At 26.0% G+C, this 26318-nt stretch overlaps 1 protein-coding gene across 1 annotated transcript in view; it reads right to left on the reverse strand.

Moving 5' to 3' along the window:
* Positions 1–26318, reverse strand: part of LOC141301808 (calcium-independent phospholipase A2-gamma) — a 37995-nt gene that overhangs the window by 9617 nt on the left and 2060 nt on the right. Inside the window, exons 2-8 of the mRNA XM_073832004.1 lie at positions 25605–26183; positions 19934–20083; positions 18251–18402; positions 15453–15547; positions 10968–11139; positions 10838–10895; positions 8006–8200 (exon numbers count right to left, since the gene is read on the reverse strand). Of these exons, the coding sequence (XP_073688105.1) occupies positions 8006–8200; positions 10838–10895; positions 10968–11139; positions 15453–15547; positions 18251–18402; positions 19934–20083; positions 25605–26183 (1401 nt within the window). The remainder of the gene's footprint in view (positions 1–8005; positions 8201–10837; positions 10896–10967; positions 11140–15452; positions 15548–18250; positions 18403–19933; positions 20084–25604; positions 26184–26318) is intronic.

A 26318-nucleotide genomic window follows, 5' to 3' on the forward strand; every position in this document is an offset into this window, starting at 1 on the left:
TTAAAGGAGGTTCAAGTAGTTCTGATGAGGAATGTGAGAGAGACAGAGAGAGAGTGAGAGTGAGCGAGAGACCTGCCCTCAGGCTGCGATATCAGCAGTGAATAACACAGCGCTGTGGGATTGTGGGTAGCAGAAGAACGACGCTGCTCAACATTAACTGCGGTTATTTGTCAATTACTTCTTGAATCTCATAAACGCTCATCTGAGAATCGCTCATTGAGGTCACATGACCACAAACGACTCTCGTGAATCACTTACGCGCTTCATAATAAAACATCTGATTAGAAACTGAAAGGGTTTGTAGCTTCTAATGCGACTCGTGTTTAATTCTGTGTTTAAACATTAATATTTTTATTAATATTTTATACAGTATTTTAATATAAGAACTATATTACTGTTGCAATAATACTATTGCACACTTAAATAAAAAAAACATTTATTTTTATTATTAATATTATTATTTAGTATTCAAACTAAAATGTTATTTTCTTCTTATTTATGAAACATAAAACAAAAAATAACGAGAATTAACAAATATGTTACTGTTGCAATAATACTATTCCGCAGTAAAATAATAATTAAAAAAATATGAATAATAATTTAGTATTAAAACAAATAAAATTTATTCTTATTTATGAAACATAAAACAAAAAATCAAGAATTACGAATTATATTACTGTTGCAATAATACGATTTCACAGTAAAATGTGTATTTTTTATTATTTAAAAAAAATGTATTTATTAATATTATTATTATTATTATTAATTTAGTATTCAAACAAAACATTTTTATTCTTATTTATGAAATATAAAACAAAACAAATCAAGAATTAAGAAATAAGAAATATATTACTGTAGCAATAATACTATTGCACACTTAAATAAAAAAAAACATTTATTTTTATTATTAATATTATTATTAAGTATTCAAACTAAAATGTTATTTTCTTCTTATTTATGAAACATAAAACAAAAAAATATAACACTTAACAAATATATTACTGTTGTAATAATACTATTCCGCAGTAAAATAATAATAAAACAATTATTAATAATAATTTAGTATTAAAACAAAAAAAAAATTTTTTATTCTTATTTATGAAACATAAAACAAAACAAAAACAAAATTAACAAATATATTACTGTCGCAATAATATGATTTCACAGTAAAATGTGTATTTTTTATTATTTAAAAAAACACGTATTTATTATTATTATTATTATTAATTTAGTATTCAAACAAAACATTTTTATTCTTATTTATGAAATATAAAACACAAAAATCAAGAATTAAGAAATAAGAAATATATTACTGTTGCAAAAATACTATTGCACACTTAAATAAAAAAAACTTTTATTTTTATTATTAATATTTTTATTTAGTATTCAAACTAAAATGTTATTTTCTTCTTATGAAACATAAAACAAAAAAATAACGAGAATTAACAAATATGTTACTGTTGCAATAATACTATTCCGCAGTAAAATAATAAAAAAAATATGAATAATAATTTAGTATTAAAACAAATAAAATTTATTCTTATTTATGAAACATAAAACAAAAAAATCAAGAATTAAGAATTATATTACTGTTGCAATAATACGATTTCACAGTAAAATGTGTATTTTTTATTATTTAAAAAAAATGTATTTATTATTATTATTATTATTAATTTAGTATTCAAACAAAACATTTTTATTCTTATTTATGAAATATAAAACACAAAAATCAAGAATTAAGAAATAAGAAATATATTACTGTTGCAATAATACTATTGCACACTTAAATTAAAAAAAAAACATTTATTTTTATTATTAATATTATTATTTAGTATTCAAACTAAAATGTTATTTTCTTCTTATTTATGAAACATAAAACTAAAAAAAATAACAATTAACAAATATATTACTGTTGTAATAATACTATTCCGCAGTAAAATAATAATAAAACAATTATTAATAATAATTAGTATTAAAACTAGAAAAAAAAATGTATTATTATTTATGAAACATAAAACAAAAAATCAAGAATTACGAATTATATTACTGTTGCAATAATACGATTTCACAGTAAAATGTGTATTTTTTATTATTTTAAAAAACATGTATTTATTAATATTATTATTATTATTAATTTAGTATTCAAACAAAACATTTTTATTCTTATTTATGAAATATAAAACAAAACAAATCAAGAATTAAGAAATAAGAAATATATTACTGTAGCAATAATACTATTGCACACTTAAATAAAAAAAACATTTATTTTTATTATTAATATTTTTATTTAGTATTCAAACTAAAATTTTATTTTCTTCTTATGAAACATAAAACAAAAAAATAAAAATTAACAAATATATTACTGTTGTAATAATACTATTCCGCAGTAAAAAAAAATAAAAAATAATAATAATAATAATTTAGTATTAAAACAAATAAAATTTATTCTTATTTATGAAACATAAAACAAAAAATTAAGAATTAAGAATTATATTACTGTTGCAATAATACGATTTCACAGTAAAATGTGTATTTTTTATTATTAAATTTTTTTTTATTTATTAATATTATTATTATTATTAATTTAGTATTCAAACAAAACATTTTTATTCTTATTTATGAAATATAAAACAAAACAAATCAGAATTAAGAAATAAGAAATATATTACTGTAGCAATAATACTATTGCACACTTAAATAAAAAAAACATGTATTTTTATTATTAATATTTTTATTTAGTATTCAAACTAAAATGTTATTTTCTTCTTATTTATGAAACATAAAACTAAAAAAATAACAATTAACAAATATATTACTGTTGTAATAATACTATTCCGCAGTAAAATAATAATTAAAAAAATATTAATAATAATTTAGTATTAAAACAAATAAAATGTATTCTTATTTATGAAACATAAAACAAAAAATCAAGAATTAAGAATTATATTACTGTTGCAATAATACGATTTCACAGTAAAATGTGTATTTTTTATTATTTAAAAAAAATGTATTTATTAATATTATTATTATTATTATTAATTTAGTATTCAAACAAAACATTTTTATTCTTATTTATGAAATATAAAACAAAACAAATCAAGAATTAAGAAATAAGAAATATATTACTGTTGCAATAATACTATTGCACACTTAAATAAAAAAAACATTTATTTTTATTATTAATATTATTATTAAGTATTCAAACTAAAATGTTATTTTCTTCTTATTTATGAAACATAAAACAAACAAATATAACAATTAACAAATATATTACTGTTGTAATAATACTATTCCGCAGTAAAATAATAAAAAAATATGAATAATAATTTAGTATTAAAACAAATAAAATTTATTCTTATTTATGAAACATAAAACAAAAAAATCAAGAATTAAGAATTATATTACTGTTGCAATAATACGATTTCACAGTAAAATGTGTATTTTTTATTATTTAAAAAAAATGTATTTATTATTATTATTATTATTAATTTAGTATTCAAACAAAACATTTTTATTCTTATTTATGAAATATAAAACACAAAAATCAAGAATTAAGAAATAAGAAATATATTACTGTTGCAATAATACTATTGCACACTTAAATTAAAAAAAAAACATTTATTTTTATTATTAATATTATTATTTAGTATTCAAACTAAAATGTTATTTTCTTCTTATTTATGAAACATAAAACTAAAAAAAATAACAATTAACAAATATATTACTGTTGTAATAATACTATTCCGCAGTAAAATAATAATAAAACAATTATTAATAATAATTAGTATTAAAACTAGAAAAAAAAAATGTATTATTATTTATGAAACATAAAACAAAAAATCAAGAATTACGAATTATATTACTGTTGCAATAATACGATTTCACAGTAAAATGTGTATTTTTTATTATTTTAAAAAACATGTATTTATTAATATTATTATTATTATTAATTTAGTATTCAAACAAAACATTTTTATTCTTATTTATGAAATATAAAACAAAACAAATCAAGAATTAAGAAATAAGAAATATATTACTGTAGCAATAATACTATTGCACACTTAAATAAAAAAAACATTTATTTTTATTATTAATATTTTTATTTAGTATTCAAACTAAAATTTTATTTTCTTCTTATGAAACATAAAACAAAAAAATAAAAATTAACAAATATATTACTGTTGTAATAATACTATTCCGCAGTAAAAAAAAAAAAAAAATAATAATAATAATAATTTAGTATTAAAACAAATAAAATTTATTCTTATTTATGAAACATAAAACAAAAAATTAAGAATTAAGAATTATATTACTGTTGCAATAATACGATTTCACAGTAAAATGTGTATTTTTTATTATTAAATTTTTTTTTATTTATTAATATTATTATTATTATTAATTTAGTATTCAAACAAAACATTTTTATTCTTATTTATGAAATATAAAACAAAACAAATCAGAATTAAGAAATAAGAAATATATTACTGTAGCAATAATACTATTGCACACTTAAATAAAAAAAACATGTATTTTTATTATTAATATTTTTATTTAGTATTCAAACTAAAATGTTATTTTCTTCTTATTTATGAAACATAAAACTAAAAAAATAACAATTAACAAATATATTACTGTTGTAATAATACTATTCCGCAGTAAAATAATAATTAAAAAAATATTAATAATAATTTAGTATTAAAACAAATAAAATGTATTCTTATTTATGAAACATAAAACAAAAAAAACAAAACAATTAACAAATATATTACTGTTGCAATAATACTATTCCGCAGTAAAATAATAATTAAAAAAATATTAATAATAATTTAGTATTAAAACAAATAAAATGTATTCTTATTTGTGACCCTGGACCACAAAACCAGTCATAAGGTTAAATTTTACAAAATTGAGATGTATACATCACATGAAAGCTCAATAAATAAGCTTTCTATTGATGTATGGTTTGTTAGGATAGGACAATATTTGGCCGAGATGCATCTATTTGAAAATCTGGAATATAAGGGTGCAAAAAAATCAAAATACTGGGAAAATCACCTTTAAAGTTGTCCAAATTAGGTTCTTAACATTGCATATTACTAATCAAAAATTACATTTTGATAGGTTTACAGTAGGAATTTTACAAAATATCTTCATGGAACATGATCTTTACTTAATTTCTCAATGATTTTTGACATAAAAGAAAAATCAATAATTTTGACCCATACAATGTATTTTTGGCTATTGCTACAAATATACCCCAGCGACTTAAGACTGGTTTTGTGCTCCAGGGTCACATTTATGAAACATAAAACAAAAAAATCAAGAATTAAGAATTATATTACTGTTGCAATAATACGATTTCACAGTAAAATGTGACCCTGGACCACAAAACCAGTCTTAAGTCGCTGGGGATTGCATGGGTCAAAAATATAGATTTTTCTTTTATGCCAAAAATCATTAGGAAATTATGTAAAGATCATGTCACATTAAGATTTTTTGTAAAATTCCTACTATAAATATATCAAAATGTAATTTTTGATTAGTAATATGCATTGCTAAGAACCTAATTTGGACAACTTTAAAGGTGATTTTCCCAGTATTTTGATTTTTTTGCACCCTTATATTCCAGATTTTCAAATAGATGTATCTCGGCCAAATATTGTCCTATCCTAACAAACCATACATCAATAGAAAGCTTATTTATTGAGCTTTCATGTGATGTATACATCTCAATTTTGTAAAATTTAACCTTATGACTGGTTTTGTGCTCCAGGGTCACTTTTTTTTTTTTTTTTTTTTTTTTAACATGTATATATTGTTATTATTATTTGCCATTAAATACTATCTTTTACACAACTGTAGAAAACGTAGCTTGTGCCATGCATGAAATAAATGGTCAGAAACGATGGAAATCTGTCAGAATGTGATCGGTTGGCGTTTGTCAGACTGAATGAAAGCTGAAATGCGATGACGTGAGAGACGGACTCTGTCTGGTGTTTTGTGGGAATCTCCAGCAGAAATAAGCTCATTGTGATGTTCACAGACGTCACTAAACCCACATCCAGAGACTGGATCTTCCTCTGAAGAGTCTGACAACAAACAGCCGTCTGTTTCCTGAAGAAGCGACACAAACCTGCCCACGTTCTCATCCGCACACAGACCATTACCTCAGAGCGTGTTCATCAAATCATCTCTTCCATCCTCTCATTAGTTCCTCTATTACACTGTCTGCACGACTGAATGAACAGCAAACAAACGACGTGTTCAACACTCGTCTTTAGACATTTTTGTTCTGTGTGAGGAATATTGGTTCAAAAGAGATGCATTTATTGTTTATTTTATTGTATTTTAATTGCTATTACTGTGTTGTTATTATCTTGATCTTTGTATTTTATTGTCTTTTATGTAATTGTATGGCACTTTGGTGCACACTGTGTTTTTAAGGTGCTTTATGAATAAATCTTTTTGATTTGACTCCTGCTTTTGTAAAAGAATCACTCAACATGACTCTTGATCTACAGATTTGAATCAATTCAACGAATCATTCACTAAAATAAAATAACAAAAACATTAGTTAAGCTTTTTATTTCAGCTACTTTCCAACACCAATATCATTGTTATTGTTATTTGAAATATTTTTATTTTATTTCATCTGATTTGTTTTACTTATTTATTTACAAATATTTTCATTATTTATGTATTTTTCCTTTTTTTTAATTTTCAAAAATTTTCATAATTTATCTATTTTAATTTATTTATTTATTTTATTTATTTATTTATTTATTTATTTATTTATTTTGACAAATAATTTCATTATTTATCTATTTTAATTCATTTGCTATTTTATTTTTACATTTTGTTTTATTATTTTTTTACATTTACAAATACTTTCAGAATTAATTTTTTATTTTATTTTATTTTATTTATTTATTTATTATTATTTTTTTCATTTCTTTGATTTGTTATTTTTAATTGACTTTAAATGATTTAATTGGCTTTTATGTTTTTTATTTTACAAATATTTTCATTATTCATCTATTTTAATGTATTAATTTATTTTCATTATGTATCTATTTCAATTTGTTTATTATTTTACTTTTAATTAATTTTTTTTTTAAATTTACAAATACTTTCATTATTTACCTACTTTACTTACTATATATATATTAGGGCTGTCAAATGATTAATCGCATCCAAAATAAAAGTTTATGTTTACATACTATATGTGTGTGTTTACTGTGTATTTATTACGTATATATAAATACACACACATACATGTATATTAAAGAAAAATTGGTTTAGATTTATATAGAAAATATCAAAAATTCTATATATAGTCTATATTAAATAGAAGTATAACTATTCATGTATGTGTGTGTATATATATTTTTTTTTTTTTTGACTATTTTTTAATGAACAAATACCTTATTATTTATCTATTGTAATTTTTTGTTTTATATTGTTTTTTTATTTTGTTTTATTTTCTATTTTCAATTACAAATATTTTCATTATTTATCCATTTTAAATAATTAACTAATTTATTTGTTGTTTTTAAATTTAGAAATATTTTCATTATTGATCTATTTTGATTTGTTTTTTATTTAAAAATTATTTATCTATTTAAATTTATTTTTATTTCTTTGTTTTGTTAATTTTTAATGTACAAATATTTTCCTAAATTTGTTTAGTTTTATTTATTTTATTTTATTTTTATATTTATTTTTTTTAAATTATTTTTTAATTTGCAAATACTTTCATTATTTATCTATTTAAATATATATTTCATTTTATTTTTACATTTAATTTGACAAATATTATCTATTTTAGTCAACAACAAAAAAAGGTTTATGCATGCATTTACATTGTTAATTGTTTTAACACATTGTCTGTCACTGTATGATTGACGATGGTCTGTATTGATGGCTCTCGGCTGGTGCTGAAGGTGTGTTTCTGTACAGCTGCTAAACACTGGTTCATCAGGTGTGTGATGAGGGTCAGCCGTACCTGGTGCAGGTGGTTCCCCAGAGCGAACTCCTGGAAGTATCCCGGCGCAGCAGACGAGGCTCTGATAGCCTCCCAGAGCCGGTGTCTGCAGGAGCCGCGGTAATGAGAACGAACCCCGACCGGAAGACTGTAGTTCCTGAAGACGAAGGCCTTCACCGGAGGACCGAGGTTCACCACTGTGCTCACCGCTGACACCTGCAGGACAAACACAACACCTGCTCAACCTCACAACATTTCACACACAGCCTTGTCTTTTATGCCAAACATCATTAGAATATTAAGAAAAGATCATGTTCCATGAAGATATTTTGTAAATTTCCAACGCAAATATAAACTTCATTTTTGATTAGTGATATGCATTCCTAAGAACTTCATTTGAACAACTTTAAAAACTATTTTCTCAATATTTAGATTTTTTTTTGCACCCTCAGATTCCAGATTTTCAAAAAGTTGTATCTATATTACAAATATTTTCATTATTTACATATTAATTTATTTTTTTTGTTTTATTTTTTTTCTTAAAATGCAAATATTTTCATTATTTAACTATTTTAATTCATTAAAAAAAAATGTATTTTGGTTTATTTACAAATATTTATCAACTATTTCACTATTATTTTTAATTTTATTTTAAAAAAAAATATATTTTTTTTTTACATTTGCAAATATTTTCATTATCTATTTAAATTTATTTTAAATTTTATCACATTTTGTTTTATTATTTTCCCAAAATTTTTTTTTTTCCTTTCTATTTTTTGTTCTTTTTTTATTTACAAATATTTTAATTATTTATCAATCCTTATTTATTTATTTATTTTTATTATTTTTTTAAATTTGCAAATATTTTCATTATTTTAAATTTATTTTTTATGTTTTTTTTTTACCTTTTGTATTATTTTATATTTGCAAATATTTTAATTATTTATCCATTTTAATTTAGTTTTTTATTTACATTTACATAAAATGTTTCATTATTTATCTATCGTTATTTATTTTTAACTTTTTTGTTTTATTATTTTTTACATTTCAATTTATTTTTCTGTTTTGTTCTTTTGTAATTTACAAATATGTTCATTATTTACCTTTTTAATCTAACTTTTTTATATGTGTATGTATGCATTTACTTACTTACGTTTCCTTTAAAAGGTCTTAAATTTACCCTCATAAAACCGGCCGAAATCATACAAATGTAAAAATGTGAAGCTACAATAATCTCGAGCATTTTAAACGTCTAAGAACTTCATTTGAACCACACACTGTATTACAAGGATGCCCTGCGGTACTTGGGATGTGTGCAAGCAAAAGACTTGCCAGGTAAATATTCTGAGTGCTGGATGTTTGTTTTAGACAGGATACTTAAGGAAACAGTGTCCTCTAGTGTTGGCCCTACAGAAATCAGTCCATGCGGGTCAAAATATGAAGAAGAGCTGATACAGTGGTTCAAAGCTTTATCCCACAACAGAAGCAGAGCAACAAGAAAGAGTTTCACATGTAAATATATCTCAATCATAAACTCATTTTTTGTAGTATGTACAGAAAAATATATTTCTATATTGTGTGTGTATTTTAATCTATTAAAATTGATAATGAAAATATTTGTAAATGTAAAAATAATAAAACAAAAAATTTAAACATAAATTAGGATAGATAAATAATGAACATATTTGTTAATTAAATAAACATAAAAAATAAAATCAAATTAAAATTGAAAAGGTAATGAAAATACTTGTAAATGTAAAAATAATAAAACAATGAAAATATTTGAAAGTATTGAAAATATTTGAAAAATAAATAAACATAATTAAAAAAATTAATAAATCCAAAAAAAAAATTTAAATAGAAAAAGTAATGAAAATATTTGTAAATGTAAACATAATAAAACACAAAATTAAAAAATAAATTAGTACAGATAAATAATGAAAATATTTGTAAATTAAATAAACATAATACAAAATAAAATAAATCAAAACAAATTAAATTAGAAAAATAATTAAAAATATATTTGTAAATGTAAAAATAATAAAACAAAAACACGTAATAAATTAGGATAGATAAATAATGAAAACATTTGTAAATTAAATTGACATTAAAATAAATTAAATTAAAAATAAATTCAAATAGATAATGAAAATTTGTAAATAAAAAAACTAAAAAAAAAACCTGAAAACTAAAAAAACGTCTTAAATTGACTGTCACAGCATCTGCAGAAATCATGAAAATGTAAAAATGTGAAGCTACATTAATCTGTAGCATTTTAACCCTCTGTTGTTGAATTTATATATATATATATTCGCCAATCTGCCTCCATTCAATTTTTTTATTTTTTAATTTACAAATATTTTCATTATTTAATTTATTCTTTTTTTTTTGGTTCACAAAAAAATCATTATTTTAATTTTTTTTTTTTTTTTTTTGCTTTTTTATTATTTCTCTTAATTTACAAATATTTTCATTATCTATTTTTAATCGATGTTTTGAACTATTCATGAACTTGAGTAAAACAAAATTAGAAATGTTGGCTTTTCCTATTAAATATTTTTTATTTTATATATATTTTTTCATATATACACATTTGACATTGCTGTTGTTTTTTTATTAAAAATTGTGTATTTATTTCAGTTTCAATTTATTTTATTAAATTCACAAATTATTTTTACATTTTTGTTTTAACACAGTTTTTCTATTTTAATTATTTTATTTATTTATTTTAATCATTATTTGTACTTCTTCATGAATGTATTTCAAACTTGTTTCCCATGACTAATCTGCTTCCCCAGTTGTGTCAGTGTTCACTCATGAGTTCAGAAGTGAAGGAAGTGTTCGCTGGCGTACTTTAGGGCAGTCTGGGTCTCGAGTCGTCTCGATCAGCAGGTCCCAGCCCATCTTCTCCCTGTGTGGAGGTTCAGAGGAACAATCAGTTTTCAGGAAACACCAGATATTTGTGAAGCTTTCAGACACTCACTTCAGCACTTTCTCCCAGATCTGGCTGTCGTAGAAAGCGTGACTCCAGCTCATCTTCATGGTGCCCACGATCACGTTCTGCTTGAAGACGTCAGAGCTCAGCTTCCTGTAGAGATCCTCACAGTCCTTCAGCGGGATCTGGAAGACACCCAGCATGAAGCCCAGAATCGAACCTGAGGAGACGCAAACAATCATCAAACTATCGGCTTCAATTATTCGCCGTTCATATACACTGCTGCTCAGTAAGATTTTTAAATTAGACTTTTGTTGTAAAACAAAAAAATTAAATAAATTAAAATATAAATGGTAAAAAGTATTTGTAAAAAAAAAAAATTTTAAATAGATAATGACAATATTTGTGAATAAAAAAAAATACAAAAAACATAAACAAAAAACGTAAACTAAAGTGTATAAATAATGAAAGTATTTGTAAATAAAAAAAAGCAAAATAGATCAATAATGAAAATATTAGTAAATTAAAAAATATTATAATCAAACAAAAAAATAAATAAATTCAAATATAAATAGTGAAAGTATTTGTACATTTTAAAAATAATCAAACTAAAATAAATTAAAATAGATAAATAATGAAAATATTTGTGAATTAATTTTTTTTTATTAATAAATTAAAATAAATATTTATTTAAATAAAAATAAAGAAAAAAAACTGTAAGATTGTAAAATAATTAATGCAATTTAAAATAATGTTGATACCTTTTTCACTTCTTTGATAAATGTTAAAAAGAACAGCATTTGTTTAAAATAGACAACTTTTGTAACAATAAACACATTGTTCAAAGTTTGGTATCAGTAAGACTTTTAATGCTTTTTAAAGGAGACTTTTCTGCTTATCGAGGCTACATCTATTTGATTAAAAATACAGAAAAAAAAAATATTATTGTGAAATAATTAATGCAATTTAAAATAGCGGCTTTCTATTTTAATATACTTTAAAATTTAATTTATTCTTGTGATGTAAAGCTGTATTTTCAGCATCATTACTGCAGTCTTCAGCGTCACATGATCCTTCAGAAATCATTCTAATATACTGATTTATTATTTATTTGGAACCGTTGATACTTTTTCACTTCTTTGATAAATAAAATGTTAAAAAGAACAGCATTTATTCAAAAAAAGAAACCTTTTGTAACAACAAACGCCTCGTTCAAAGTTTGGTAAAGCATTACTTTTTAATTGACAAGAAAATATCTGAGTTAACTGGCATTACTTATTTGAAAAAGTAACTCAGATTTTTTCTTGTCAATTAAAAAGTAATGCGTTCCCAAACTTTTACCCCCCGAAATAATACAAATATCCTTTATTATATTTAATCCCATTTTATTAACCGATGTCTTTGCTGCTGACCTTCGATGATCCAATTCATCCATACTAATAAGCAAAAACTACTCAAGATAATCGAACATTTGTTTTCCTTTTTTTTATCACTGAAGAGTTGACATTTGTTCTTCTGTGGTCTACTATACAGACGTCAATCTACTTTTCTCTAAACCTGAGGCTTTTGCTGTGAAAAGGCTTTTACATTTGACAAAAATTCGTATGTAACACATGTAACACATTACTTTCCATAAAACGTAACTAAGTAACGTAATTAGTTACTTTTCAAGAGAGTAACTCAACATTGTAACGCATTACTTTCCATAAAAAGTAACTAAGTAACGTAATTAGTTACTTTTCAAGGGAGTAACTCAACATTGTAACGCATTACTTTCCATAAAAAGTAACTAAGTAACGTAATTAGTTACTTTTCAAGAGAGTAACTCAACATTGTAACGCATTACTTTCCATAAAAAGTAACTAAGTAACGTAATTAGTTACTTTTCAAGAGAGTAACTCAACATTGTAACGCATTACTTTCCATAAAACGTAACTAAGTAACGTAATTAGTTACTTTTCAAGAGAGTAACTCAACATTGTAACGCATTACTTTCCATAAAAAGTAACTAAGTAACGTAATTAGTTACTTTTCAAGGGAGTAACTCAACATTGTAACGCATTACTTTCCATAAAAAGTAACTAAGTAACGTAATTAGTTACTTTTCAAGGGAGTAACTCAACATTGTAACGCATTACTTTCCATAAAAAGTAACTAAGTAACGTAATTAGTTACTTTTCAAGGGAGTAACTCAACATTGTAACGCACTACTTTCCATAAAAAGTAACTAAGTAACGTAATTAGTTACTTTTCAAGGGAGTAACTCAACATTGTAACGCATTACTTTCCATAAAAAGTAACTAAGTAACGTAATTAGTTACTTTTCAAGGGAGTAACTCAACATTGTAACGCATTACTTTCCATAAAAAGTAACTAAGTAACGTAATTAGTTACTTTTCAAGGGAGTAACTCAACATTGTAACGCATTACTTTCCATAAAAAGTAACTAAGTAACGTAATTAGTTACTTTTCAAGGGAGTAACTCGACATTGTAACGCATTACTTTCCATAAAAAGTAACTAAGTAACGTAATTAGTTACTTTTCAAGGGAGTAACTCGACATTGTAACGCATTACTTTCCATAAAAAGTAACTAAGTAACGTAATTAGTTACTTTTCAAGGGAGTAACTCGACATTGTAACGCATTACTTTCCATAAAAAGTAACTAAGTAACGTAATTAGTTACTTTTCAAGGGAGTAACTCGACATTGTAACGCATTACTTTCCATAAAAAGTAACTAAGTAACGTAATTAGTTACTTTTCAAGGGAGTAACTCGACATTGTAACGCATTACTTTCCATAAAAAGTAACTAAGTAACGTAATTAGTTACTTTTCAAGGGAGTAACTCAATATTGTAACGCATTACTTTCCATAAAAAGTAACTAAGTAACGTAATTAGTTACTTTTCAAGGGAGTAACTCAATATTGTAACACATTACTTTCCATAAAAAGTAACTAAGTAACGTAATTAGTTACTTTTCAAGGGAGTAACTCAATATTGTAACACATTACTTTCCATAAAAAGTAACTCAGTAACGTAATTAGTTACTTTTCAAGGGAGTAACTCAATATTGTAACGCATTACTTTCCACAAAAAGTAACTCAGTAACGTAATTAGTTACTTTTCAAGGGAGTAACTCAATATTGTAACACATTACTTTCTACAAAAAGTAACTCAGTAACGTAATTAGTTACTTTTCAAGGGAGTAACTCAATATTGTAACACATTACTTTCCATAAAAAGTAACTCAGTAACGTAATTAGTTACTTTTCAAGGGAGTAACTCAATATTGTAACACATTACTTTCCATAAAAAGTAACTAAGTAACGTAATTAGTTACTTTTCAAGGGAGTAACTCAATATTGTAACGCATTACTTTCCATAAAAAGTAACTAAGTAACGTAATTAGTTACTTTTCAAGGGAGTAACTCAACATTGTAACGCATTACTTTCCATAAAAAGTAACTAAGTAACGTAATTAGTTACTTTTCAAGGGAGTAACTCAATATTGTAACGCATTACTTTCCATAAAAAGTAACTAAGTAACGTAATTAGTTACTTTTCAAGGGAGTAACTCAATATTGTAACACATTACTTTCCATAAAAAGTAACTAAGTAACGTAATTAGTTACTTTTCAAGGGAGTAACTCAATATTGTAACACATTACTTTCCATAAAAAGTAACTCAGTAACGTAATTAGTTACTTTTCAAGGGAGTAACTCAATATTGTAACGCATTACTTTCCACAAAAAGTAACTCAGTAACGTAATTAGTTACTTTTCAAGGGAGTAACTCAATATTGTAACACATTACTTTCTACAAAAAGTAACTCAGTAACGTAATTAGTTACTTTTCAAGGGAGTAACTCAATATTGTAACACATTACTTTCCATAAAAAGTAACTAAGTAACGTAATTAGTTACTTTTCAAGGGAGTAACTCAATATTGTAACGCATTACTTTCCATAAAAAGTAACTAAGTAACGTAATTAGTTACTTTTCAAGGGAGTAACTCAACATTGTAACGCATTACTTTCCATAAAAAGTAACTAAGTAACGTAATTAGTTACTTTTCAAGGGAGTAACTCAATATTGTAACGCATTACTTTCCATAAAAAGTAACTAAGTAACGTAATTAGTTACTTTTCAAGGGAGTAACTCAATATTGTAACACATTACTTTCCATAAAAAGTAACTAAGTAACGTAATTAGTTACTTTTCAAGGGAGTAACTCAATATTGTAACACATTACTTTCCATAAAAAGTAACTAAGTAACGTAATTAGTTACTTTTCAAGGGAGTAACTCAATATTGTAACGCATTACTTTCCATAAAAAGTAACTAAGTAACGTAATTAGTTACTTTTCAAGGGAGTAACTCAATATTGTAACGCATTACTTTCCATAAAAAGTAACTAAGTAACGTAATTAGTTACTTTTCAAGGGAGTAACTCAATATTGTAACACATTACTTTTAAAAGTAACTTTCCTCATCACTGGTCATAAATGTCAGCCGTCTGAAAACACAGACCTGTGCTGACGCCGCAGATGTAGTCGAACAGCTGATGGACAGGTTTTCCTGACAGCTCCTGTAAGCGTTGTAGCGTCTGAAGGGCCAGCAGACCCCTGAAACACACCAGAAACACACCCCAAATTTCAGCTTTAACATCTCATTCAACACTGCATGCCCAGATTTAACCCATACCACCTCAAAATCAATCAGGTATCTCATATTCATTTACTTAATTGAACAGGCTGCGGCACATTTAACCACAAGTTTCAATAATAAAGATGTGTTTTATTCAGTATTTACACAATGAAGTTGGTTCATGTTCTCATTTATCAATACATATGAAGTAGGGGTCGATCAAAACTGGATTTTGCTGATATAATAATATGTTTAAAGAAAAGCAACAGAAATATTATTGTGCAGACAGTAAATAACCTATATACTCAATGTGTTAAATAATATTTTTAGTCTTGTTTTTCTGTGACGGGGCAATTCAGAGATAAATACAAGAGTTAACATTGATTTAAATGGCAGATACTGATTATGTTGTAACCAAAATACCAATAATAGCTCGGAAAACAAAGATCTTATGCATAATGAGGGATTGTTTATTATAAACAATCCTGAAATACGTAGTTGAAATATTTAGAAAATAAAGTTGAAATATTTCAAAAATTAAGTTGAAATTATGAGAAAAAACTCAAAATGTTTCGAGAATAAAGTCTAAATGTTCCGAAAAAAAACCTTGAAATTTGCAAGAATAAAATCAAATTGACAATAGTCGAAATTACGAGGAAAAAAAGTCAAATTGTTTCAAGAATAAAGTCGAAATATAATGAGAATAAAGTCTAAATTACAATAACGAAGTCGAAATATTTGGAAAATAAAGTCAAAATTATGAGAATAAAGTCGAAATGTTTAGAGAATAAAGTTGAAATATGAGAACAAAGTAAAAATTATGAGAAAAAAAGTTGAAATATTTCAAAAATAAAGTTGAAATTACGAGAAAAAACTCAAAATGTTTCGAGAATAAAGTCTAAATGTTCCGAAAAAAAAGTTTAAATTTGCAAGAATAAAATCGAAATTGACAATAGTCGAAATTACGCGGAAAAAAGTCAAATTGTTTCAAGAATAAAGTTGAAATATAATGAGAATAAAGTCTAAATTACAATAACGAAGTCAAAATATTTGGAAAATAAAGTCAAAATTATGAGAATAAAGTCGAAATGTTTCGAGAATAAAGTTGAAAAATGAGAACAAAGTAAAAATTATGAGAAAAAAAGTTGAAATATTTCAAAAATAAAGTTGAAATTACGAGAAAAAACTCAAAATGTTTCGAGAATAAAGTCTAAATGTTCCGAAAAAAAAGTTTAAATTTGCAAGAATAAAATCGAAATTGACAATAGTCGAAATTACGCGGAAAAAAGTCAAATTGTTTCAAGAATAAAGTTGAAATATAATGAGAATAAAGTCTAAATTACAATAACGAAGTCAAAATATTTGGAAAATAAAGTCAAAATTATGAGAATAAAGTCGAAATGTTTCGAGAATAAAGTTGAAAAATGAGAACAAAGTAAAAATTATGAGAAAAAAAGTTGAAATATTTCAAAAATAAAGTTGAAATTACGAGAAAAAACTCAAAATGTTTCGAGAATAAAGTCTAAATGTTCCGAAAAAAAAGTTTAAATTTGCAAGAATAAAATCGAAATTGACAATAGTCGAAATTACGAGGAAAAAAGTCAAATAGTTTCAAGAATAAAGTCAAAATATAATGAGAATAAAGTCCAAATTACAATAACGAAGTCGAAATATTTGGAAAATAAAGTTGAAATTATAAGAATTTTTTTAAATGTTTTGAGAATAAGCTGAAATATCATGAGAACAAAATATTTGAGAATGAAGTGGAAATTACGAAAAGTCGAAATATTTGGAAAATAAAGTCAAAATTATGAGAATAAAGTCGAAATGTTTCGAGAATAAAGTTGAAATATGAGAACAAAGTAAAAATTATGAGAAAAAAGTTGAAATATTTCAAAAATATAGTTGAAATTACGAGAAAAAACTCAAAATGTTTGAGAAATAAAGTCAAAGTATTCCGAAAATAAAGTTGAAATTTGCAAGAATAAAATCAAAGTTATGAGAATAGTTGAAATTATGAGAAAAAAAGTCAAATTGTTGAGAATAAAATCGAAATATGAGAAAAGTCGAAATTATGAAAACAAAGTCAAAATATTTAGCAAAAAAAAGTCAAAATTACGATAATAAAGTCTAAATATGTAGAAAATAAAGTTGATATTATGAAAATAAAGTAGAAATTACAAGAATAAAGTCGAAATGTTTCGAGAATAAAATCTAAATATAATGAGAACAAAGTCAAAATATTTTGAAAATAAGGTTGAAATTATGAGAATCAAGTTGAAATATTTCAAGAATAAAGTTATATAAATGTAGTATTGAAAACAGACTTGTGAAAGGGATAAAGTCATATTGTGCTTTCGGTTTACATTTGTCTGACAGATACTGTTCCAAAGCATAACGGCCCAAAACACAACTTTAAAGACCTTTTTATGCTAGAATAAGAAATTTAAATATATTTTAAAAACGTTTCAAAAAGTCATGTGAGCGTGATAATATGGAGACAGTTTTGTTATGGTGATATCACAATATTGATAATATGGTTACATCCCTGATATACACGAACTGTGAACTGTGATCGTGTTAAAAGTGAAACACAGCCTTTAGAAGTGTAAATAATCACAGATCTGTATTATATTTTTCTGTCTCCTTAAGGAGCTCTTAAAGGCTCTGAAGACTCTCACCGGGTTCCCCCTCCGTCGATGGCCAGGATGCGGACGCCGCGCTTCTTTACGGGTTCGATGTATCCCAGGAGAGCCAGAGCCTGACGAACCGCAGCCTGCAGACACACATCACCGGCCTGACGCAGACGCAGCAGACACGGGATCGCACGCTCCTGCAGAGAACACATGGAGATATCTGCTTACATTTATTCATTTAACAGATGCTTTTATCCAGAGGTGTATATCTGATCTTCCTCTACAGCAACAGAAGCACAAAACCCACCGCAGCGCTTCACAAACATTCATGTTCCACTAAAACTGATCCTCCTCACGATCACACTCATGATATTTGCAGTCAAAACACACCTCATTTTATCTTTATGAAGTGAATTTGTTTATTTCATTTTAATTATGTTTTTCATGTTACTAAACAATATTCACATCAAAATTATGGAGCATTTAGTTTTTTTAACATGTAAACAAAAAAGTGCCACTTAAAAAAAAATATATATATAAGATTACGAGAATGAAGTCGAAATATTTCAAGAGTGAAGTTGAAATATTACAAGAATAAAGTTGAAATTATGAGAATAAAGTCGAAATATTACAAGAATAAAGTCAAATTGTTTTGAGAATAAATTCGAAATGTAGTATTTTGGCTTTATTCTTGTAATATTTCAACTTTATTCTCGAAATGTTTCAACATTATTCTCGTAATATTTCAACTACACTCTCGTAATATTATCAAATTTATTCTCAGAGTATTTAAACTTTATTCTCATAATATTTCAACTTTATTCTCAGAGTATTTAAACTTTATTCTCATAATATTTCAACTTTATTCTCATAATATTTCAACTTTATTCTCAGAGTATTTAAACTTTATTCTCATAATATTTCAACTTTATTCTCGTAATATTATTCGACTTTATTCTCGTAATATTATCAAATTTATTCTCAGAGTATTTAAACTTTATTCTCATAATATTTCGACTTTATTCTCGTAATATTATCCACTTCATACTAAAAATGTTTCAACATTATTCTCGTAATATTTCATCTTTACTCTCGTAATATTATCAAATTTATTCTCAGAGTATTTCAACTTTATTCTCTTAATTTCGACGTTAATCTCGTAATATTACATTTTTAAAACTTTTTTTACATTAAAATTTAAGATCTAACATTTAAGATTTAAATTATTATTTTTTTTAATTTCACAAAACAAAATATGAAAATATATTTTGCTGTACATACTACAAAAAAATTAAGTGAGTGTATTATTAAAACAAGAACAAATATCTGCCGGTGGACTCAGAAAAATCAACTTCATTCAGAGGAAACATGTTTTCATTCCATTACTGACAGACATTTGTGAACTGAATAAATAAGCTTTCTATTGATGTATGGTTTGTTAGGATAGGACAATATTTGGCCAAGATACAACTATTTGAAAATCTAGAATCTGAGGGTGCAAAAAAATCTAAATATGGAGAAAATCGTTGTCCAAATGAAGTTCTTAGCAATGCATATTACTAATAAAAATTAAGTTTTGATATATCAACAGTAAGAAATTTACAAAATATCTTGACTGAACATGATCTTTGGCTATTGTTAGGAATATACCTGTGCTGCTTAAGACTGTTTTAGTGGTCTTGTGGTGTGGTTTACAGCACACATACAGTATATGGAGTGAAGGCTCACCTGGACGGCCACCAATCGTGTTTCTGGGAACTCCAGCAGATGCAGACTGAGATCCTCCACCCGACGGATGTAGAGCCGCACATCTGACGCCCGCCGCAGAGCCTGAACCAGAGCCCTTGTGCGGTTATCCACACTCACACGAGCGATGATCTGAAACACACACAACACCATCATCATCCTCATCTTCATCATTAGCACACAGTCTGATCAGCAAAAATACAGCAGGAATAATAAGAATAATAACAAAGAGCAATAAACACTGCAACCCAGTGTGTTCATAATTAAGATAATGAATTAAAATAACACGGTTTAACTTGAAGAAATTGTGACAAATATATTACTATTGCACAGTAGAATGTGTTTTACTAGCACTGCTACTAATAAAATTATTATGAAAACAAAATTCTTTTAAAAATCACACATCTTCTTTTGTGCTTTAATCTTAACTGTAAACCTCTCTTGTTTTTTATTTATTATGTACATATACAGTGCCTTGCGAAATTATTTATACCCCTTCATTTTTTTTCACATTTTGTTATGTTGCTGCCTTATGTTAAACTACTTTAAATTACTTTTTTTTTGCAAATCAATCTACACTGCCTACTCCATAATGGCAAAGCAAAAAATAGGTTTTTAACATTTGTGCAAATTTATTAGAAGTAAAAAACTGAAAAGATCCCGTTGCATAAGTATTCATACCCTTTTTTGTGAGGCAAAGAATGGCAGATAATTGCCAAATGCAGATGAGCAAAGCTTGTCACATCAGACCCAAAACGACTTGAGGCTGTAAAGCTGCTTCAACTATGGACTGAGTTAAGGGTATGAATACTTATGCAATCTACTTATTTCAATTATTCAATGTACAAAACTAAATGTGAAAAAAAATGAAGGGGTGTGAATACTTTTGCAAGCCACTGTAAATGCACACACATGCATGGATTTAAGAAAAATATGTTATGTTTATACAAAAAATGTATTTCTGTTAAAATTAAAATTTATCAATAATAATACATGTAAATATTTTCAAAATATATACTGTTTGTGTGTGTGTTTATATATACACACAAAGTAAATATACTAAGTACACACTCCTACATTATGTAAACAAAAACCTTTATTTTGGAAGTGATTAACTAGATTAATTTAATTAGTGTTTTATGTCTTTATGGCTCTGTTACTGTTTAAAAATTTAGTTGTTATGAATTCAATTAAATACAGATGCTTTTGATAATTTAAAAAAAAATATATGAACAAAACAGAATCTAAGAAAAATAAAACATTTCTTAGGAACCTAAATAATTTAGATGTTTTGTTAAACTTTTAATAAATTGTTGTCAAATTGTATAAGTTTCATGATTTCAATTAACTAGACATGCTTTTTGCTTAATACAAAAAAATCAAATTAAAATGCAAAAAAAAAAGGATTCATGTATTTGAGCCAGATTGCTGCTGTCTAGTTAAAAAGAACAATAACATCAATTTCATAACAGGCCAAAATGATGTAATGACAATAACAGCTTCCAGAGAAGAGCTACAGATTTTATCCTCAGAAAATGTGGATATTTCAAACATTATCCAAAAATTTTTTGTTTTTGGTATTTATTTGCTTTAAACCAATTCTATTAAGATGAGACACTGAAGGTGAATAGGGTAAAAAAAAATTTAAAAAAAATAATAGTTATCATCTTACTTACCCAGTTGATTGATTACATTAATAATTGCAAACATTTTCTGTGTTACACGTTTTCTAAAATGTTAGGTTTAAATATGCAAATGAGGCATTATTTAATGCAATATTCACTAATTTGTATACATTTCTAGAACAAAAATTTTAAACACTGGATGAAGTCAGATTCAAAATGTTTAATTTTTTTGACATATTAGAGTCAAATGTGTTTACAGACGGGATTTTGGGTCTCATTTTGCCACTTCGTAATTCAGAAAAAACTTTGACAGAAAACAATGTATTTTTTAGCATTTTTAAGGGAATAAAATGTTGTATAAAATCCAGCAAATTCTATCTGAACAAATCCCTCTGTATAAACCTTCTGGACATAGACAGGGATAAAAGTGTAAAGTGTGGTGTGTGTAAGTGCTGCTGAAGTGGAGATTTATGGCTCAGTGTAGGAGAAAAAACTTCATGTTGGATTCATGTTTGTTCAAATGCTTTATGAAGCTTGTGTTGTGTGTTTGAGGTCAGGCTGCTGTCTCTATGATTGAACACTAACTAATAACTTCACTCGAGTCGAGAGCTCTGGAGAGATTTCAGCATGTGTGAGAACGGAGTTATGAGCAACGAGAGTCTGGTGGGAGTTTATTTTTGACAAAGCTTTCCTAGAAAACACGTGTGACGTCATCAGAGGATCATATTCAGCAGATCAGCATGTGGAGCATGTCACACGTGAACAAGACCTCAACACATACACTAGTGTTCAGAAGAGTGTGCATTCAAATAAACTGGTCAAAGACGACATTTATAATGTTATACAAAAGATTTCCATTTTAAATAAATGCTGTCTAAACTTTCTGTTCATCTGTGAATCCTGAAAAACAAAATAATAAAGTCGAAACACTACGAGAATAAAGTTTAAATATTACGAGAATAAAGTCGATAATATTACAAGAATAAAGTCGAAATACTACAAGAATAAAGTCAAAACACTACGAGAAAAAAGTTTAAATATTACGAGAATAAAGTCGATAATATTACGAGAATAAAGTCGAAATACTACGAGAATAAAGTCAAAACACTACGAGAAAAGTTTAAATATTACGAGAATAAAGTCAAAATACTACGAGAATAAAGTTTGAATATTACGATAATAAAGTCAAAATACTACGAGAATAAAGTCAAAATACTACGAGAATAAAGTTTGAATATTACGAGAATAAAGTCGATAATATTACGAGAATAAAGTCGATAATATTACGAGAATAAAGTTTAAATATTACGAGAATAAAGTCAAAACACTACGAGAATAAAGTTTAAATATTACGAGAATAAAGTTTAAATATTACGAGAATAAAGTCGAAACACTACGAGAATAAAGTCGAAATACTACGAGAATAAAGTCAAAACACTACGAGAATAAAGTTTAAATATTACGAGAATAAAGTCAAAATACTACGAGAATAAAGTTTGAATATTACGAGAATAAAGTCGAAATACTACGAGAATAAAGTTTAAATATTACGAGAATAAAGTCGATAATATTACGAGAATAAAGTCGATAATATTACGAGAATAAAGTTTAAATATTACGAGAATAAAGTCAAAACACTACGAGAATAAAGTTTGAATATTACGAGAATAAAGTCAAAATACTACGAGAATAAAGTCAAAACACTACGAGAATAAAGTTTAAATATTACGAGAATAAAGTCGATAATATTACGAGAATAAAGTCGATAATATTACGAGAATAAAGTTGAAATATTACGAGAATAAAGTCGAGAATAAAGTTGAAATATTACGAGAATAAAGTTGAAATATTACGAGAATAAAGTATAAATATTACGAGAATAAAGTTTAAATATTACGAGAATAAAGTCGATAATATTACGAGAATAAAGTCGATAATATTACGAGAATAAAGTCGATAATATTACGAGAATAAAGTCGATAATATTACGAGAATAAAGTCAAAATACTACGAGAATAAAGTCAAAATACTACGAGAATAAAGTCAAAATACTACGAGAATAAAGTTTGAATATTACGAGAATAAAGTCGAAATACTACGAGAATAAAGTTTAAATATTACGAGAATAAAGTCGATAATATTACGAGAATAAAGTCGATAATATTACGAGAATAAAGTCGATAATATTGCGAGAATAAAGTCGATAATATTACGAGAATAAAGTTTAAATACTACGAGAATAAAGTTTGAATATTACGAGAATAAAGTTTAAATACTACGAGAATAAAGTCGATAATATTACGAGAATAAAGTTGAAATATTACGAGAATAAAGTCGAGAATATTACGAGAATAAAGTCGATAATATTACGAGAATAAAGTTTAAATATTACAAGAATAAAGTCGATAATATTACGAGAATAAAGTCGATAATATTACGAGAATAAAGTTTAAATATTAGGTGAATAAAGTCGAGAATATTACGAGAATAAAGTCGAAATACTACGAGAATAAAGTCAAAACACTACGAGAATAAAGTTTAAATATTACGAGAATAAAGTCGATAATATTACGAGAATAAAGTCGATAATATTACGAGAATAAAGTTGAAATATTACGAGAATAAAGTCGAGAATATTACGAGAATAAAGTTTAAATATTACGAGAATAAAGTCGATAATATTACGAGAATAAAGTTGATAATATTACGAGAATAAAGTTTAAATATTACGAGAATAAAGTCGAGAATATTACGAGAATAAAGTCAAAACACTACGAGAATAAAGTTTGAATATTACGAGAATAAAGTCAAAACACTACGAGAATAAAGTTTAAATACTACGAGAATAAAGTTTGAATATTACGAGAATAAAGTTTAAATACTACGAGAATAAAGTCGATAATATTGCGAGAATAAAGTCGATAATATTACGAGAATAAAGTCAAAATACTACGAGAATAAAGTTTGAATATTACGAGAATAAAGTCAAAATACTACGAGAATAAAGTCAAAACACTACGAGAATAATGTTTAAATATTACGAGAATAAAGTCGATAATATTACGAGAATAAAGTTGAAATATTACGAGAATAAAGTCGAGAATATTACGAGAATAAAGTCGATAATATTACGAGAATAAAGTTTAAATATTACAAGAATAAAGTCGATAATATTACGAGAATAAAGTCGATAATATTACGAGAATAAAGTTTAAATATTAGGTGAATAAAGTCGAGAATATTACGAGAATAAAGTTTAAATATTACGAGAATAAAGTCGATAATATTACGAGAATAAAGTTGATAATATTACGAGAATAAAGTTTAAATATTACGAGAATAAAGTCGAGAATATTACGAGAATAAAGTCAAAACACTACGAGAATAAAGTTTGAATATTACGAGAATAAAGTCAAAACACTACGAGAATAAAGTCGATAATATTACGAGAATAAAGTTGAAATATTACGAGAATAAAGTCTAGAATATTACGAGAATAAAGTGGAATTACAACGAAAATTGTCTAAATAAGTCAAAATATTACAGGAATATAGTCAATATATTTTGAGAATAAAGTCGAAATATTTCTAAAAAATGAAGTCGAAATACTATGAGAATAAAGTTCAGCTTTGATCACAGGAATAAATCACAGTTTAACAGATATTCACATAGTGACCAAAATCCCTTCTGTAAAAAATTTGACTATAAACATGTCAAAATAAAATAAACAAGTATTTTGAAACTGACTTCATCCAGTTTACATTTTTGTTCTAGAAATGTATGCAAATTAGTGCATATTTCATTAAATAATGCCTCATTTGCATATTTAAACCTAACATTTTAGAAAACTTGTAATACAAAAAATGTTTGCAATTATCAAAGTAATCAATCAACTGGGTGAGAGAGGTCATAACTATTAGTTAATTTTTTACCCTAATTTCCCGCAGTGTCTGGCCTTAAGGTGCCTGCTCAGAATCATAAGACATCATTGTTCAGAAATCTCAGCAAATGTTTGAATCCATGCGTACCTTCTCTCTCTGGAGCAGCAGACGTCTGGCTCTCTCCTCTCTCGGATCCTCGCTCTGAATGGTTTCCCTGTGTTCAGCATCATCAGAAGCAGAAGCAGCTTTATCCTGCTCCGGCGGTGCGCTTTTGGGCTCAGTTTTGAAGCGGGGGACCAGCGGCTTGATGTAGCTCCCAATGTAGCTCAAGTGACTCCCGAGTCCTTTCCCGAGAGAGACCGAGGGTTCGGTGCGAGGCGTCTCTGGCTGAGAGTCTGGGCCGGGTTTGGTCAAGCTGCTGAAGTAAGAGTTGATATGCTGAGACAGATAGTCATAAGTCTCTCCTAGATGAACGCTGAGGGAGCCCGGGTGGAAGAGGGGTGTGGCCTGTTTTGTGGGCGGGGCTTGATGTGTGGTGGGTGGAGCTGTTCCAGTTACTTTGCATTCCTTTTGTTCCTGGATCTCAGTCGCAACAACTGCTGAGGGAGGGGTCTGTTGTGTGGTGGGCGGAGTCTGTTGGATAGTGGGCGGGGCTGTTTCGGTCAGTCTGCCCACCTTCTCTTCTTTGATTTCAGTTGCAGTTGCAACAAATGTGGGGGGAGGAGCCTGTGATGAAACAGATGCAGAGTTATTAGTTACATAAAACTAAAAACAAAATCATAAATAAATACTTTTGTTACATGTTACAATGTTAAATTAAAAAGGCAACAGTTTCCAATACAGCAGTTCTCATTTTAATTT

This window comes from Garra rufa, chromosome 25 (assembly GCF_049309525.1).
Source record: "Garra rufa chromosome 25, GarRuf1.0, whole genome shotgun sequence".
Classification (NCBI taxonomy): domain Eukaryota; kingdom Metazoa; phylum Chordata; class Actinopteri; order Cypriniformes; family Cyprinidae; genus Garra; species Garra rufa.